The sequence below is a fragment of the Podarcis filfolensis genome (genome assembly GCF_964270895.1).
Source record: "Podarcis filfolensis genome assembly, chromosome: 4".
Taxonomy (NCBI): Eukaryota; Metazoa; Chordata; class Lepidosauria; order Squamata; family Lacertidae; genus Podarcis; species Podarcis filfolensis.
In genome coordinates this window covers 98015559-98034408 of record NC_139607.1, presented here as the reverse complement: position 1 = coordinate 98034408, position 18850 = coordinate 98015559, and the positions used below count along the sequence as shown (strand labels likewise).

The following is an 18850-nucleotide window of genomic DNA, read 5'->3' as shown; positions in this document are numbered from 1 at the left end:
ACCAGTTTATAAAACACACTTTAAAGAGGGGGTTTAGACCACATTCTGGTCCATTGAGTGGGATTAATCTCAGAGCCTATGTCATCCTCCCATTGTTTTTTGATTATTATAACTCAGCCAAACATCAGAAGCAAAGCCAATTCTGTCTCCCTTCCACTCCAGATTTGACACTGCAACCTCTTGCATTTTTCTCTCTCTGTTCCCCTCTCCAGTTGCAGAGGTCTGTGGTTGCCTCGGGAGAAAAGCAGCAGAAGGCAGACTACCGAATAAGCAAAAGGTAAAGTCTCTTGCTAGCTGCACACAGAAATCTCAGGGAACAAAGGAGCTACATCGCTTGATGCACCAACGGATGTGCAAGGAGCTGGCCCCCTCGTGAAATTTAGAGGTGCCTCCAGGGACACCCCACACCGCAGGGATGAGGTTGCTAGCCTTCTTGTCACGTTTGCAGGCTAGCTCAATCAATCAGTCAATCAATCAAAACATTTTATGCCCTAAATTTCCTTCAACCGTATGTTTTTGTTAGCAAGAATGCATAAACAATACTTTTCATGCAATATTATTTGCTGGATTTTATTGCATTACGATCTTCCTCAGTGGGTCGTGCAAACTGCTTTTCTGAATAACACTTTTTCATAGGGTCTTCTTCTTCTTCTTTGGCGATCCCTCGTAGCCGAGTAAGATTGTCTTCCGTAAAGACGGTTGGCTATAAATCCAACAGTGTAAGTGACTGTGGAGGCCAATTCTGGATCCACACATCCTTCCACAGTGGGGAGATTGGTTCCCGGGCGGGAGCTGATCACGGTGTGGATTTGCCAAGTGTGCCTTCCTCTTAGCACATTTCTCCCTTGCGTCCTGAGTTCGAGTGTCTTCCAAGCCCATGACACCTTTGGTAAAGGCTGTTCTCCAACTGGAGCACTCGCAGGCCAGTGTTTCCCAATTCTTGGTGTTTATACTACATTTTCTAAGATTTGCCTTGAGACAATCTTTGAGCCTCTTTTGTTGACCACCAGTATTACACTTTCCATTTTTAAGTTGGGAATAGAGTAGTTGTTTTGGAAGACGATCATCATGCATCCGCACAACATGACCAGTCCAACGAAGTTGATGTCAAAGTATCATTGCTTCAACACTGGGGATCTTTGCTTCTTCCAGTACACTGGCATTAGTTTGCCTGTCTTCCCAAGTGATGTGCAACATTTTTTGGAGACACCGTTGATGGAATCTTTCATAGGCCGGGCGTGACACTGGAGATGAGTTTATGGAACCATTGGGACAGTGGTCCAAAAAAGTTTGGAAGCTGCTGCTAAATGTACATGGGCTTCTCCCAAAATCCTTTTTTCTAGCTGGAGAGGCGGGGGAGCGGACCAGTCGTTCTGTTTGGTTAAGCTGCCACCTTCTGCATGCCAGCCAGGTGTTCTGCCACTGAGCAAAGGAATTTGAGCAAGCAATCTAGAGGTGAATAGTTCAGGATCAGGCCTCCCATCTCCCTAGTACACTATAATCCAGGTTTATAATCCACTATAATCCACTATAATCTGCAAACTGCCAAAGGGCAGGATTTATAGCCAACAGCTGCATTTATCATTCCAGGCTTCCGAGGCTGGGAAAAAATGACTTCATTGAGTCGTCTTGCAATGCAGAGCTAGATATGGAATTTCCACACAAAGGATGACGGAGACATAGGCTGCGGTTGCAAAGCAGCTTTGGCAAATATTTTCCAAGATGATCTCAGCGCCGGGTTTTGCAATCTGGGTTTGAGAGACCCCCACTGACTGCCAGAATTCCATTCGCTGCAGGGTGGGGGGGCTTTGAATTATGGTTGGATGAACTAGCGATTAACTCTTCCCTCACCTCTGGCCCCATTGGGAAAAACAGAAGGAACTTGGCTTGAAACAGCAGCAGTAAAATGAACAGAATCGTACACCAGTGAAGCTATTTTAAATCGATTAATACTCTGGCCTCATCTGTAACATGCATTTAAAAGCAGCAATGTACCACTTTAAATAGGGATGCAGGTGATCAGAAGGTCTTGCCGATCAGAAGGTTGGCGGTTCGAATCCCTGCGACGGGGTGAGCTCCCGTTGCTCAGTCCCTGCTCCTGCCAACCTAGCAGTTCGAAAGCACGTCAAAGTGCAAGTAGATAAATAGGTACCGCTCCGGCGGGAAGGTAAACGGTGTTTCCATGCACTGCTCTGGTTCGCCAGAAGCGGCTTAGTCATGCTGGCCACATGACCCGGAAGCTGTACCCTGGCTCCCTCAGCCAGTAAAGCGAGATGAGCGCCGCAACCCCAGAGTCGGCCACGACTGGACCTAATGGCCAGGGGTCCCTTTACCTTTTACCACTTTAAATAGCCATGTCCCCCCCCCCCCAAATAATCCTGGGAGCTGTAGTTTGTTTTGGGTTCTGAGCAGACGCGCTGAGTCCTAGGGGCCAAGGCAGTTTTGGGCCCCTCAAAGTAGTTTTGTCAGCCCCCCCAATATTCAGGGGGCGTTGGGCTCAGCAGACTGGCTCTTTGCGGCATTGCTCTCATAAGGTCACAACATCCTGCAGCATCGCGAGGGGAAGCGGGACATTCTGGGGTCAAATAAAAAACCGGGGTGGATCTACACACAGGAAAACCCCCCGCTGTAATTAAGTCATACATTAGATCGTTATAACAAAAGGGACTAAAAGCTATGTAAAAATCACATGGAAAAGTTTTGTGCTCTGCAGCGCCACCTACTGTTGCAGGTTTATAATGCATTTAAAACGTTGGGGTTTTTTTACTAATGTAACTGAGTCCCAAGACAGCTTCTGTGAATCTGGGGCTGTTCCTGGAAAATAGGGACAGTAGGAGGGTCTAAGCTTCATTAGATTTATAGTAAATCCACCCCTAGCCCTGACCTTCTTATCTCTCTCTCTGCCCACCCATACCCTGCCACAACCGCACTTCTTCTTTTTCCTTTTTTTACAGTCATGGTAAATTTTATTTTATTTTATTTTATTTATTTTATTATTTTATTTTATTTTGACAAAGTAATCATCATAAATAAATAAGAATAAAAAAATGTGCACCCCACCACCGGGACCATTCCATTGCAAACTATTCAACCTCCCAAAATTTCAACACCTCTTTCCCTGGTTTGACCCCTTTCCGTTTTAACAGTGCAAATTCTACAAACACCTTCCATATCTCCTCAAAATGCATATTCCCCGTCTTACCTTAATGGCACATGTTAATTTATCATGAATAGCTATATCCCACACCTCTTTATACCATTCTTCCGTTGTATATTCCGCTTGCCCCTTCCAATTCCTAGCTATCGTAATTCGTGCGGCGGTCAAGAAAATTGTGAGCGAGACCTTCGTAGCCTGTGAACCTTCCACCCCATGATAAATTGATAATAATGCTGCCTCTGGACTTTTGCTCAGCTTTAACCCAGGGATTTCTGTTATCTCCTTAAACATCCTTTGCCAGAAAAAAGGAACATATTTACACGACTGCACTTGAGCTCAGAAGTGCAGTTGTGTAAATATCATAGCTGTCAACCGTCCCTTATTTGGCGGGAAAGACTCCCCCTCATTTTTGACATTTTTAAAGAAGAAAACCTAGTCTTATACCTGGAAAAAATATGGTAAATTTTTAAAATACCCAAACGTCTGCAGGTATCAAAGGTTTAGCCAGTACAACATCAGAGCATAGCTGTCAACCGTCCCTTATTTGGCGGGAAACTCCCTTATCCCAGCGCCATGTCCCGCTGCTGTCCCTTATTGATGATGTCGCTTAAATTTCCCGGGTTTCAAAGGAAGCAGCTCCTCTCCCTCCCTCCCTGCCGGCCAGGGAGGAGGGAGGCTCCAACTGTGTTGCTTGGCTGCGTTGCTCACCCAATAAGGAGTCTAAGAACGACTGGGGGGTGGAGCTTGCATGCCTTGTGCCGATCAAATCGGCCGTGTTGCCTGGGGACTTGCCTTTGCTCAGCGCTTCCCAGCGGAGAGGTGATGGTGGTTTTCCTTGCTGCATCCCCTTTGCCGGGTTGCTGTGCTGTGGGAACCACCGCTTGAGGCTTCGTTTGGCTGCTGGCTGGGCTTTTTGCCTTTGGCTCAGAGGGGCTCAGAAGTTGAACATACCTGTGCTCTGAAAATCCCTTATTTTGGCTGCTGATCCCTTATTTTCGAGGCTGCTGGTCCCTTATTTTCAAATCTGTAAGTTGGCAGCTATGGTAAATATGTACGATTTTTCTGGCATTGTGCCTTGTTTAGTGCCTGGCTGAAAGACACCTTGGATCCAGCAATCGTGGCTTTAGATCGACGGGTCGCAGCCCTGACTGGCCTCAACACCCAGCCCCCTTACGCAGAATACCTGCAGGTGGTAAACTATGGATTAGGCGGGCACTATGAGCCCCATTTTGACCACGCGACGGTGAGTAAACCTGTTGCTGCAAAATCCGGCAGGGCATGAAAGCAATTTGATACAATGGTACCTTGGTTCTCAAACTTAATCCGTTCCGGAAGTCCGTTCCAAAACCAAAGCGTTCCAAAACCAAGGCACGCTTTACCATAGAAAGTAATGCAAAATGGATTAATCCGTCCCAGACTTTTAAAAACAACCCCTAAAACAGCAATTTAACGTGAATTTTACTATCTAACATGACCATTGATCCATAAAATGAAAACAATTATCAATGGACTGTACTATAAAGTAAATAAGACAGTATTGTAGATGATAAAAAATAAAATTATTACCGTATTTTTTGCTCTATAAGACTCACTTTTTCCCCTCCTAAAAAGTAAGGGGAAATGTGTGTGCGTCTTATGGAGTGAATGCAGGCTGCACAGCTATCACAGAAGCCAGAACAGCAAGAGAGATTGCTGCTTTCACTGCACAGCGATCCCTCTTGCTGTTCTGGCTTCTGGGATTCAGAATAATTATTTTCTTGTTTTCCTCCTCCAAAAACTAGGTGCGTCTTGTGGTCTGGTGCATCTTATAGACCGAAAAATACGGTATTTTTTCTTACCTGCACTGATGATAGTCATTGTTCAGATGGGAGGCTTTTATCCATTTCCGCAGTCACACAATCAATCGATCAGTAGGTTCCGCACAGTCACAAAAACAAATGAACCAGAAAAGGCTCAAAAACAAAAACGCAAAATAAATAGCAAAAACGAAAGCGCCAAACTTAATCTGTTCCGGAAGTCCGTGTGACTTCTGAAATGCACAAAAACCAAGGCACAGCTTCTGATTGGTGCAGGCGCCCCGGAAACAATAGCCGACAGCCTCATCGGATGTTCGGCTTCCGAAAAACATCTTAAGAACCAGAACACTTGCTTCTGGGTTTTCAGAGTTTGGGAACCAAGGCGTTTGAGTACCAAGGCATTTGAGAACCAAGGTCCCACTGTATTGTCCGAGATGTAAACACTTGCATTTTTGTTGGAAGCAATCCAAGTCTTTCTGTCTTTTTAAACTTCTCTTATTTATAATTATATTTAGAATTATAATTAATTATATTTCCTGCTTCCCCTTGCCACAAGCACAGTTCTAAACTCCACCTACACTTTAAAATTTAAACCGGTGTGTGTGTGTGTGTGTTTATATAGTTTTTATTAAATGTAAATTGTACATATACATATATACTTGATTTCTTTACAGCACAGATTCTTAACTGAATACTTGTTTTCCAGTACAAATCTTTTTCCACCATGACTTCCCACCAGTTTGACTGCAGAAGTTCTGCTCTTGTAGGACAACTTGCAGTTATGCTCAGGTCTTGTGGTAGATAATCCCAGTTCTGGAAGTACTAAAACTTGATGAATGCAACCACCTGGTGTTTCATAATCAAGGAATTCTCTTTTTTCCAATGCAGTCGAGAAAAAGCCCCCTTTACAGGATGAAATCCGGAAACCGAATTGCCACGTTGATGGTCTATGTGAGTCTTCTTCTCTTTGCTGGGATCTGCAAAAGGATCTTGTGGTTTTGCCAGGGAACTCTGTATATGCTTCAAGAAGGATGGGGCTGCTTTTGTTTTTTGTTTTGTCATTCCATGGCTAAAACGGAAAATTCCAAGCTTCAAACAGCTGGCCCAGTGTTTCTTCTCCAGCTAGATTTCTGCAGTGTATTTTCTAGGACAAGCGTGTGAAATATACTCAGAGTCGAGAGTGGATTTCATGCTCTTTATTCAGCTCATAGTGGTGAGGAGGGAATGAAAGTCCCCTCAAAGTATCTGCTTTATATACATTATTTACACAATGGGCTGCACGTGATTGGCTAATTCCGGAATTCTCCTGTAGGCCAATCAGGTTGTGGATTCACTTCTATCTGGAGCTGGATTGGGTGGCTCCTGCCAACCAATCAGACTGCTGCATTGTTCTAGGACCAATCAGACTGCTGCATTTGGATCCTATTGTTCTAGGACCAATCAGACTGCTGCAGTTTGGATCCTATTCAACTCAGTACATAACACTGTGATTTGGGAGATGTTTTCACGGGATTGAAGTGTCACTGGGTCGAAGGTTGATTTGGAGAAGGGAAAACAGGGTTAAGCAGACCTCCCCTGGTATTTCTAAATGCTCATCACACCAGCCAAAGCAGCTACTATATTTAGTTTCTTTAATGGCAGTGAGGATCAGTTCTGCCCATTTTGCAAAGTAGCGAGAATAGGTTGCAGGGAACCGGGCAGAGGGCCTTCTCGGTGGTGGCGCCCACCCTGTGGAACACCCTCCCATCAGATGTCAAGTAAATAAACAACAATCTGACTTTTAGAAGGTATCTGAAGGCAGCCCTGCTTAGTGAAGTTTTAAATGTTTGATGTTATATTGTATTTTTAATATTCTGCTGGGAGCCGCCCAGAGTGGCTGGGGAAACCCAGCCAGATGGGTGGGGTATAAATTTATTATTATTATTATTATTATTATTATTATTATTATTATTATTTGCATGGGGTTCAGACTCATGACCCTGAGATTAAGTCTCATGTTAATTGGATGTTTTTTATTGGAAAAGTAATAAAAACGATTAAAAAAAAAAGTGTCTCCTGCTTTATATCCTAGCACTGCCATACGTCTGGCAACCCACGTCAGAAGTGTAGATTTTGGTGAATTTCCTTGAAAATAGCTCCAAAACTTCCTTTTTCTGTGCAAAAAACAAAAAACAAACATGGTTCTCCCTGTCCTCTTTTAAACTCCACAACAACCCTGTGAGGTAGTTAGGCTGAGAGATATAGAGAACCACATACGCCACCTTGAGCCGAAGGATAACGTTGTCCCATTTCTTTTCCTGCTCAGCTGAGTTTGGTAGAAGCCGGAGGGTCCACAGCCTTCATCTATGCAAACCTCAGCATTCCTGCTGTCAAGGTGAGTCTGTGTGTTGTGAACTGCAGAAAGAAGGGTTCTCTGGGGCGTGAAAGAGGTACCAAAGGTAACAAGATCAAAAGAGAGAGAGGAGCAAGTCATCAACTTCCTTGCACAAATAAAAAAGAGGCGTCTGAGGCTCAAATTTATCATCCTCTCACTCCTTTGGCAGCTGCACCAACACACCCCTTTGCGTTCAGGGGGCTGTCTTTTTTCAGCAAATGTTTTTCTCAGGGAAACTGCCCCTCTGCGCATGCTCAAAGGAACGGGATTTGTGCATTCAACTGGGGCCTGGGTTATTGCTCTTGCAGACATGCCATGAAGGTTCTTGTTCCCTGGGGACGCGGGTGGCGCTGTGGTCTAAACCACTGAGCCCCTTGGGCTTGCCGATCAGAAGGTCGGCGGTTCAAATCCCCGTGACGGGGTGAGCTCCCGTTGCTCGGTCCCAGCTCCTGCCAACCTAGCAGTTCGAAAGCACGTCAGTGCAAGTAGATAAACAGGTACCACTGCAGCGGGAAGGCAAATGGCGTTTCTTTGCACTCTGGTTTCTGTCACGGTGTCTCATTGCGCCAGAAGCGGTTTAGTCCTGCTGGCCACATGACCCAGAAAGCTGTCTGTGGACAAACGCCGGCTCCCTTGGTCTGAAAGCGAGATGAGAGCCGCAACTCCACAGTCACCTTTGACTGGACTTAACCGTCCACGGGTCCTTTACCTTTACCTGTTTTCAACACGTTTTTTCAGGGAAACTGCCCCCTGTACATGCTCAAAGGAACGGGATTTGTGCACTCAGCTGGGTGCCTGTGTTGTAAACAAAAAATCTGCCCTGTTCCCCTTATCCAAGAGCCCGTATAGAGTCCTTACATAGGTTCCCTATTGGTAGGAAAAAATAACAGAGGCCAACCAGAGAATATTGAGAAGCAAAGCAGCTAGTAAGCCTGATCTTTATTGATCTGTTGCAACAGGGTCCTCACTCACCACACGCAGGAGGGAGGAGGAACCCAGAACAATGGCGTGCGAGGCCTTATATAGACATTTTAAATTCCCAGCCCTGGAACTCAAGACCACCCTTCCATACATCATACATACATCACAGAAGGGGTGTAACCTAAGACCACCCCCCAAATACATCATACCTACTTCACAGAAAAGGTGGTCTATAGCAGAAATCTGAGTGCCTTGTTTATCTCGTCTGACAGGTTACCTGTATAATGGTCACGTCATTGGATTGCCTGGGGAGCCTGGCCAGTCTTTTGTAATGATAAATACTTAGTTCCTGAGCCAGGTCACAGGCCCACACCCTATTCATATCTTTTTGTTGTTGTTTAGTCATTTAGTCATGTCCGACTCTTCGAGACCCCATGGACCAGAACACACCAGGCACTTCTGTCTTCCACTGCCTCCCGCAGTTTGGTCAAACTCATGTTGGTAGCTTCGAGAACACTGTCCCACCATCTCGTCCTCCGTCGTCCCCTTCTCCTTATGCCCTCCATCTTTCCCAACATCAGGGTCTTTTCCAGGGAGTCTTCTCTTCTCCTGAGGTGGCCAAAGCCTTGGAGCCTCAGCTTCAGGATCTGTCCTTCCAGTGAGCACTCAGGGCTGATTTCCTTCATGGAGAGGTTTGATCGTCTTGCAGTCCATGGGACTCTCAAGAGTCTCCTCCAGGACCAGAATTCAAAAGCATCAATTCTTTGGCGATCAGCCTTCTTGATGGTCCTGCTCTCACTTCCATACATCACTATTGGGAAAACCATAGCCTTAACTATACAGACCTTTGTTGGCAAGGTGAAGTCTCTGCTTTTTAAGATGCTGTCTAGGTTTGTCATCACTTTTCTCCCAAGAAGCAGGCATCTTTTAATTTCGTGGCTGCTGTTACCATCTGCAGTGATCATGGAGCCCAAGAAAGTAAAATCCCTCACTTCCTCCATTTCTTCCCCTTCTATTTGCTAGGAGGTGATGGGCCCAGTAGCCAAGATCTTAGTTTTTTTGATGTTAAGCTTCAGACCATATTTTGTGCTCTCCTCTTTCACCCTCATATCTTAAATGTGCCCTTATGACAGGATTTGTGAAGGAAAGAGACAATGGGGAGGTTTCCCACTTTGACCTTGCAGAGAAATAACTGAAGTCAATTTGTTCAGGACTATTTTTCCCATGGGGTTTTCAGATATGTGGTTTATATATTTATGTACGTGTTTGCTTGGTACATTTATGAACATTGATTACAGATCTAAGGCCTTAAAATTCTTATCACACCTGCCACGCTGCTCAATCTGGAGCCTGGGTTATTTCTCTGCAGACACGCCATGAACATTCTTATTATCTGGTCCCCTTTGCAGAATGCGGCTCTCTTTTGGTGGAACCTTCGCCGGAACGGGGACGGAGACGACGACACCCTCCACGCTGGCTGCCCGGTCCTTGCCGGAGACAAATGGGGTAAGGAGCAGAGCTTAGGGTGCAGGAAGGAAGGAACTGACCGGCTAATTTCAGCCGTCAAGTTCCTACGAGGGTAGGGGGCTCACACAGAAAAGGCCTTGCCAAGGAGCTCGGTCAATTTCACTGCTGTGCCATCAAAAGCTGGGAAGTGAAATAGACATGATTAATAATAATAAAAATAATAATAATAATAATAATAATAATTTATACCCTGCCCTTCCTGGTTCAGAAAACCGGGCTCAGGGCGGCTAACAAGAAATTTAAAACACTTAATTGATGCAACAAAAAGCAGCGTAAAATACAGTATAAAACGCGAATAACAATAAATTCAGAATTAAAAAATCAATTTAGGGGGGAAATCCATCCAATAAACATTAGATGATCACCAGGGCTAGCTGGCTAAATTCGTCCTATTAAATAATAAACAATAAATTACTATTATATAACAATACATTATATAAATTAGTTTTGCCTTCAATTGTGGGGAGGGATGCTTAAAAAGGGGTGAATGTCCTACCGTCCCAAATGTGACTCCTGGGCAGCATTAAGATAAATTCAAGAGTGTTAATAAGTTTCGATGGATGTAATAATGGAACAATGGTAACGTTTTTGTAAAATATGCAGGGATTGATGATATGCCAAATGAGCCATGGAAAGAGAAGACGTCATTGAGATCTGAAGGATGTAAAAATGAGCCCTGTACTTTAAATTGTAAAGCAGAAAATTTTATAAAAAATATATAAAAAATAAAATAAAGTGTGATCCCAGTTGCCCTCTCTTCAAAAAGCAGGCCAGGAGAAGACCCAGACAGGGGTATTACTATTCTTTGCTTGTATTTGCATGGCACAGGGCAATCGTTTCCAGTTTGCCAATATGTGGCAAGAAAAAGTGACAAATAAATGTAATAATAATAATAATAATAATAATAACTTCGGCTGGCTCAAAGAGCTGCAGTTAGATTTCTGACCGGCGGTGGTTATGGCGAGCAGACGATTCTCGTGATAAAGCATGTCTTTTTTCCTGGCACAATTCAAAGGGCTGGTTATAACTTATAAAGCCCTATATGGGTGGCGCTGTGGGTTAAACCACAGAGCCTAGGACTTGCCGATCAGAAGGTCAGCGGTTCGAATCCCCGCGACAGGGTGAGCTCCCGTTGCTCGGTCCCTGCTCCTGCCAACCTAGCAGTTTGAAAGCACATCAAAGTGCAAGTAGATAAATAGGTAGCGCTCTGGCGGGGAGGCAAACGGCGTTTCCGTGCGCTGCTCTGGTTCGCCAGAAGCGGCTTAGTCATGCTGGCCACATGACCCGGAAGCTGTATGCCGGCTCCCTCGGCCAGTAAAGCGAGATGAGCGCCGCAACCCCAGAGTCGGCCACAACTGGACCTAGTGGTCAAGGGTGCCTTTACCTATATGGCTTTGGTCCAGGTTATCTGAAGGACTGTATTTCCCCATAAGAACCTGCCCGAGTTTTGAGAACTTCCAAGGATGCCCTTCAGGGAAAACAGGGTCTTCTCAGCAGTGGCTTCTCCCAGGCAACTATGGAACTCCCTGCCTGGAGAAGTCAGAATGGCTCCCTCCTTGCTGTCCTCCTGCTAGCAAGTGAAGACCAACAGGCTTTGGGGAACTGACTGTTTTGAATGAAAACAGTCTGGTGGGTATCATCATAATGATAATAATTTATTATTTATACCCCGCCCATGTGGCAGGGTTTCCCCAGCCACTCTGGGCGACTTCCAACAAAATATTAAAAATACAAGAGAACATCAAACAGTAAAAACTGCCTTTAGATGTCTTCTAAAAGTCAGATAGTTGTTTATTTCCTTGACATCTGGTGGGAGGGCGTTCCGCAGGGCGGGTGCCACCACCGAGAAGGCCCTCTGCCTGGTTCTCTGCAACATCACTTCTCGCAGGGAGGGAACCGCCAAAAGGCCCTCGGAGCCGGACCTCAGTGTCCAGGCAGAACGATGGGGGTGGAGACACTCCTATCATGCTGCTTTTATTGTAATGCTCTGTATATCTTAAGAGATCTCATGTATATATCCATATCCATATCTATATCGAAATTGCTTTTCTATTTAACTTGAAAACATCAAGCCAGAAGTAATAATAGAAACAGTCATAAGAGCAGGAAGAATAAAAGCGCAAGATAATAAAATGATAATCGTAATAATCAAAGAATGCTTGAAATAGAATGAGTGGTGTAAAATATATTCGACAGTGGAATGAATACAAGGTTCCTCTTTGTAACAAACATATCGAATAATCATGAAAGTTCCCAAATAGACTCATATTTAATTGTTTTTTAGATACTGCTTTTTCATCTCTGTGATTTTAGCTGTTTCTATTTTAACTGTAAGCTGCCTTCAGTAGTTCCTATCAGGGGGAAATGAGGGATATTATTATTATTATTACAGTGGTACCTCGGGTTAAGTACTTAATTCGTTCCAGAGGTCCGTTCTTAACCTGAAACCTGAAGCACCGCTTTAGCTAATGGGGCCTCCTGCTGCTGCTGCGCCGCCGGAGCACGATTTCTGTTCTCATCCTGAAGCAAAGTTCTTAACCTGAGGTACTATTTCTGGGTTAGCGGAGTCTGTAACCTGAAGCGTATGTAACTTGAGGTACCACTGTATTATTAATCCCCACCTCTCTTTAATAGTGGCCAACAAGTGGTTTCATGAACATGGACAGGAATTTCGGAGACCGTGTGGCACCAGCCCAGAAGACTAAATAGTTCAAGTGCTCTCAGCTGGGTTCGGCGAATGCCAGGGGCTCAAGTGTGGGGAGAGATTCTGGGCCCACTCCCTATCCCAACACAGCCTGGTCCGGAAAGACCACCTCGGAGTGAACCACGGCCAAACCACACCTTGGCAAAGGTTTTCTCAGGCATCCGAGAAAGAAAGGACCTGTTGATGTAGCACATCGTTAAACTATGGAACTACCTGCCACTGGGTGCAGTGATTGGCCACCAACCTGGACGGCTTTAAGAGGATGGGGCAAATTCGTGGAGGAAAGGGCTGTCGGTGGCCTCTGGCCGCAATGGAGCCACAGTCGGAGGCAGTAATGGTTCTGAATATCAGTTGCTGGAAGCCACAAGAGGGGATAGTTGCTCTTGGGTTCGAATCCTGATCGCAGGTTGGTTCCCCATGAGCCTTTGGCTGCGACCATCTTGGCTGTGAGTCTTGGAAGACCTGCTCCCTGCCTTGCAGGTCTTTTCCCACCTGGCCTGGGAGGGCAGAGCCTGGACTGACTCCAGCTGCAAAAGCTGAGGCTGAACTGAGTGTATGGTTTTTTGTTGCCGGTACAGTGGTACCTTGGTTCTCAAACGCCTTGGTACTCAAACAACTTGGAACCCAAACCCTGCAAACCCGGGAGTAAGTGTTCCGGTTTGCAAACTTTTTCTGGAAGTCGAACGTGCTCCGTTTTGAGTGCCACACTTCTGTTTTGAGTGTTATGCTGAGGTCTGTCTGTTTTTGCTATTTATTTTGCATTTTTGTTTTTGCGGCTTTTTTGCTTTGTTTTTGTGACGTGTGTGGAACCCAGTTGTTTTTTCCCCCATTTTTGTTTTTTAAATTATAAATTTTATTAGTATTTTCCACACAACAACATGAAAAATATCAAAAAATAACAATACACAAAAACTAACATTAAAAAAAAAAAACAAATCCATATCAGTTGTTACTGATTGATTGATTGATTGTGTGACTGCAGTACATTGTTTATTGCTTTCATTTTGTGGATCAATGGTCTTGTTAGATAGTAAAATTTGGGGGTTGTTTTTAAAAGTCTGGAACGGATTAATCCCTTTTGCATTACATTCTATGGGGAAGCGCGCCTTGGTTTTGGAACGCTTTGGTTTTGGAACAGACTTCCGGAACGGATTCTTTTTTTTGTACCTTTCTTCTTACATCTTGTTATGATTTATGTGAAAATAGTTCCATTTGTTTTTGTATTTTTGGATGCCTTTTATTTATTGTTCCTGACGACTTTTGCGGCGTTTGTGATGGCATAAATCTTTAAGTGTCGTAAGCCTCCCCAAGCGAGGTCTCAGCTCTGGGGAGTTGACGCACAAATAAAATCATGACGGCAGTGATCTGCTTGGCCACTGCGAGACTAGATCCAGCAGCCTTTTTTATATTCTGCCCCTGCGGCTTGATGGAGGTAGAAACTGTCTCTCATGCCTTGTTGCGCTGCCGTTTCTACGGGGATATACGCTCGGTATTTATCACCCCTGCTATGCAAAAATCTCCAAATGAATCCAAACTTCAATGTCTAAAATCACTGGTAGAGGACAAGGACCCTGAGATCACGTTAAGGGTAGCCAAATTCTGTGCAATTTCCATAAAACTTAGGGAAACAGCTGTGCCATCAAAATAATTAAGGTTTTAAATGATAATTTTAGGTTATGTGTTAGTGACTAAGTTTTAATTTATATATTTTTTAACTGTTGCTATATCTGCATTGATGGGACGCGGGTGGTGCTGTGGGTTAAACCACAGAGCCTAAGGCTTGCCGATCAGAAGGTCGGCGGTTCGAATCCCCGCGACGGAGTGAGCTCCCGTTGCTTGGTCCCTGCTCCTGCCAACCTAGCAGTTCAAAAGCATGTCAAAGTGCAAGTAGATAAATAGGTCCCACTCCGGCGGGAAGGTAAACAGCATTTCCGTGCTCTGCTCTGGTTCTCCAGAAGCGGCTTAGTCCTGCTGGCCACATGACCCGGAAGCTGTACGCCGGCTCCCTCGGCCAAAAAAGCGAGATGAGTGCCACAACCCCAGAGTCAGTCACGACTGGACCTAATGGTCAGGGGTCCCTTTACCTTTACGTTATACCTGTATTGTTCCTGTTATATCCAATTGCAAATTCAAATGTATCCCTATGGTGTTTTATGACTTCCTATTCTCATTTTATTTAATCTGTGGACTGTCAGGTGTGGGACAGGGGATGCAAAGGTCTACGGAGGTGGGAGCAACCAGACAATCTATATAGACACACAGCCCAGGCTTGCAACAGGGAGATATCACTCTAGTGCTGCTCGCCAGAGTGGTGCATGCTCTGGTTATCTCCAGCTTGGACTACTGTAATGTGCTCTACGTGGGGCTACCTTTGAAGGTGACTCGGAAACTGCAACTAATCCAGAACGCAGCAGCTAGACTGGGGACTGGGAGCGGCCGCCGAGACCACATAACACCGGTCCTGAAAGACCTACACTGGCTCCCAGTACGTTTCCGAGCACAATTCAAAGTGTTGGTGCTGACCTTGAAAGTCCTAACAAAATAAAATATATAAAATAAAATAATTTTAAAAATTCCTTCCAGTAGCACCTTGTTGTTGTTGTTGTTTAGTCATTTAGTTGTGTCTGACTCTTCGTGACGCCCTGGACCAGAGCATGCCAGGCCCTCCTGTCTTCCACTGCCTCCCGCAGTTTGGTCAAACTCATGCTGGTAGCTTTGAGAACACTGTCCAACCATCTCGTCCTCTGTCATCCCCTTCTCCTTGTGCCCTCCATCTTTCCCAACATCAGGGTCTTTTCCAGGGAGTCTTCTCTTCTCATGAGGTGGCCAAACTATTGGAGCCTCAGCTTCACGATCTGTCCTGCCAGTGAGCACTCAGGGCTGATTTCCTTCAGAATGGATCGGTTTGATCTTCTTGCAGTCCATGGGACTCTCAAGAGTCTCCTCCAGCACCAGAATTCAAAAGCATCCATTCTTCGGCGATCAGCCTTCTTTATGGTCCAGCTCTCACTTCCATAAATCACTACTGGGAAAACCATAGCTTTAACTAGACGGACCTTTGTTGGCAAGGTGATGTCTCTACTTTTTAAGATGCTGTCTAGGTTTGTCATTGCTTTTCTCCCAAGAAGCAGGCGTCTTTTAATTTTGTGACTGCTGTCACCATCTGCAGTGATCATGGAGCCCAAGAAAGTAAAATCTCTCACTGCCTCCATTTCTTCCCCTTCATGGATCACTGCCTTGCCGTGGCGAAGGGGCTTGAATAACTCAGAGAAGCTATGAGCTATGCTGTGCAGGGCCACCCAAGATGGACAGGTCATAGTGGAGAGTTTTGACTTAATGTGATCCACCTGGAGCAGGAACCAGCAAGCCAATCCAGTATCCCTGCCAAGAAAACTCCATGGACAAAGTAGCACCTTAGAGACCAGCTAAGTTAGTTATTGGTATGAGCTTTCGTGTGCACGCACATTTCTTCAGATACACTGAAACAGAAGTCACCAGACATATATAGTGAGAGGACGGGGAGGGGTATTATTCAGAAGGGTGGTGGGAATGGGTGATTCATTGATCGTGGTGGTAAACCTGTTGACGACTGTTGAGGACTGCAATTGGTCTTACAGGAAAAAGCAAGGTGTGAGATGGCTAAAAATAGCTGTATCGTGTATAATAAGAAAAGAATCCAGTGTCTCTATTCAGACCAGGACTCTCCATGGTTTGAAAGCCCTAAACGGCCTCATAGAATCATAGAATCATAGAGTTGGAAGAGACCACAAGGGCCATCAAGTCCAACACCCTGCCAAGCCTCGGCCCAGTATATCTGAAGGAGCATCTCCACCCTCATCGTTGTGCGCAAACATGGAGGTCCAGCTCCGAGGGCCTCCTGGCAGTTCCCTCGCTGCGAGAAGTGAGGTTACAGGGAACCAGGCAGAGGGCCTTCTCGGTGGTGGCACCCGCCCTGTGGAACACCCTCCCATCAGATGTCAAGGAAATAAACAACTGTCTGACTTTTAGAAGACATCTGAAGGCAGCCCTGTTTAGGGAAGTTTTTAATGTTTAATGTTGTATTGTGTTTTCAATATTCGATTGGGAGCTGCCCAGAGTGGCTGGGGAAACCCAGCCAGATGGGCGGGGTATGTATGTATGTATGTATGTATGTATGTATGTATAAATAAATAAATAAATAAATATTATTATTAAATTCTTTTGCCATCCGAAGGTATAGACACCTGATTTCTTTCATGAATGGAAGCTGAAATTCACGATCAAAACATACACATGTCCTTGCTCAGAAGCTGCCCAGCGCCACAACATGAAGCTTTTCCCGACACATGGAAGCACAGATGGGAACAGCTTCGCAGGTTGATTTCTGCCTGGTCTGCTGCTATTAAAGGCACCCAGCCCACCAAAAGGCAGAAAATCTCAGTGGCAACCAAACTGGTGCAGCATGCATGCGTGGGGGCAAAAGAAAGCTGCTTTCTTCCCAAGGAGCTGTGGATCCACACACCTCCCGGTGGCCTGAGGCCAGCCGAGTCAATATTTGAAGAAGTGAAATTGTGGTTAACTGGAGCAGAAACGGACTGTGCCTCTTCTTTCAGAGAGAGCCTCCTGGGAGACAAAAGAATGATACACGGTCTCTCCATCCCACACAAGCCCCCTCTCTTTCCCTCTCCGCCTGTATCTCACACGTCCAACCGTCCACAAGCCCCAGACATCGATGGAATTTCCCCCACTAAAGAGCTTAAAAATGTGAGTGTCTCTTTTAGAACCAAAAAAAGTTGATTAAAAGTTAAAAGAAACAAAACAGTTAAGTGCTTTGTTGGAGCAGACTGAGATTCATCTAGTCCAAGGCTGGGGAATATTTGGTCCTCCAAACGTTTTTTTTTTTTTTAATTATTATTATTATTATTATTAAATTAAATTTGTTTACCACCCTTTACCCGCAGATTGCAGGTGGTGCACAACATAAAAATACAGAATGAGGGTCTACAATAAAATAAAAACAAACAACACACCCTCCCACAAGGCCGTAAAATGCCGTTAAAGGCTGTAAAATGATGTTGGTTGACAGATCCCATCAACCTTGACTATTGGCTGGTGCTGATGGGAGACCTGCTTTAGCTGGCCTGTCGAAGCCATTTCCTGGGATTGTGGCCCATAGCTGTCAACTGTCCCTTATTTAGCGGGAAACTCCCTTATCCCAGCGCCATGTCCCGCTGCTGTCCCTTATTGATGATGTCCCTTAAATTTCCCGGGTTTCATGCTCACCCGGGTCGGGAGGGAAGCAGCAGCTCAGGGTCCTCCGCTGCGAGAGAGAGAGTGCGCTGGTGCCGTCGTCCTGGTGCGAGGAGTTCCATCGGCCCTTCCCTGCCCGAGGGGGGGGGGAGGGAGAGAGAGACTTGCCCATGCCGCCCGCGAGCCCGGAGGCATCTGTCAGTCCTACCAATGTATGTAACTCTTTACAATAGCAAAATCCCTTATTTTGGCTGCTGATCCCTTGTTTTCGAGGCTGCTGGTCCCTTATTTTCAAATCTGTAAGTTGACAGCTATGTTGTGGCGCTGTAATATGCTGACAGCTCTAAGGAGCCACAGGTGTTGGCAAAGATGACAGGGGAAATTAGCAATCAGACAATCCAAAAGTTCAGTAAAGAATGGGATAACTGTAGATTATATTTAAAAGAACATTGTTCCCATATGAAACCTTTAACATGCTTTGACTAACTGCTGCAATATAATATGTTATAAAGAATATAGACAATATATCTTAGGTTAATTGTTATAATATAATGCAGTTGATGAGGAAATGAAGTACCCATGCTGAGAGAGACAGAAGTCTTAAAGTGTGGAAGAACTTGATTTTTTTTACAGTGTTACCTTGGTTCACAAACGTCGAAAACCTGGAAGCAAGTGTTCCGGTTTTCAAACATTTTTTGGAAGCCGAATGTCCGATGTGGTTGTTGGCTATTGTTTCCTGGGCGCCTGCATCAATCAGAAGCTGCACCTTGGTTTTCGAACATTTTGGAAGTCAAACGGACTTCCAGAACGGATTAAGTTTGGCGCTTTTGTTTTGCTATTTATTTTGCATTTTTCTTTCTGAGGTTTTGTTTTTGTGACTGTGTGGATAATAATTTTTATCATCTACAATACTGTCTTATTTATTTTATAGTTCAGTACATTGATTATTGCTCTCATTTCATGGATCGATGGTCTCGTTAGATAGTAAAATTCCTGTTAAATTGATCTTTTAGGGGGTTGTTTTTAAAAGTCTGGAATGGATTAATCCATTTAGCATTACTGTCTATGGGAAAGCATGCCTTGGTTTTGGAACGCTTTGGTTTTGGAACGGACTTCTGGAACGGATTAAATTTGAAAACTAA

The 18850-nt window shown here is 44.9% G+C and overlaps 1 protein-coding gene and 2 long non-coding RNA genes across 3 annotated transcripts in view; 1 reads left to right on the top strand and 2 right to left on the bottom strand.

Annotated features, from left to right (window-relative positions):
• Positions 1 to 15052, top strand: part of P4HA3 (prolyl 4-hydroxylase subunit alpha 3) — a 41951-nt gene extending 26899 nt beyond the window's left edge. Inside the window, exons 8-13 of the mRNA XM_083609940.1 lie at positions 213 to 277; positions 4241 to 4400; positions 5842 to 5904; positions 7259 to 7327; positions 9658 to 9754; positions 12410 to 15052. Of these exons, the coding sequence (XP_083466066.1) occupies positions 213 to 277; positions 4241 to 4400; positions 5842 to 5904; positions 7259 to 7327; positions 9658 to 9754; positions 12410 to 12480 (525 nt within the window). The 3' untranslated portion in view covers positions 12481 to 15052. The remainder of the gene's footprint in view (positions 1 to 212; positions 278 to 4240; positions 4401 to 5841; positions 5905 to 7258; positions 7328 to 9657; positions 9755 to 12409) is intronic.
• Positions 6946 to 7269, bottom strand: LOC310761028. The gene is made up of 2 exons (XR_014547200.1): positions 7215 to 7269; positions 6946 to 7106 (listed from the first exon to the last, which is right to left on the bottom strand). It is a non-coding gene; the product is annotated as an uncharacterized lncRNA (long non-coding RNA).
• On the bottom strand, positions 13164 to 15877 carry LOC310761014. The gene is made up of 2 exons (XR_014547185.1): positions 14577 to 15877; positions 13164 to 14206 (listed from the first exon to the last, which is right to left on the bottom strand). It is a non-coding gene; the product is annotated as an uncharacterized lncRNA (long non-coding RNA).
• Positions 15878 to 18850: the final 2973 nt, after the last annotated feature.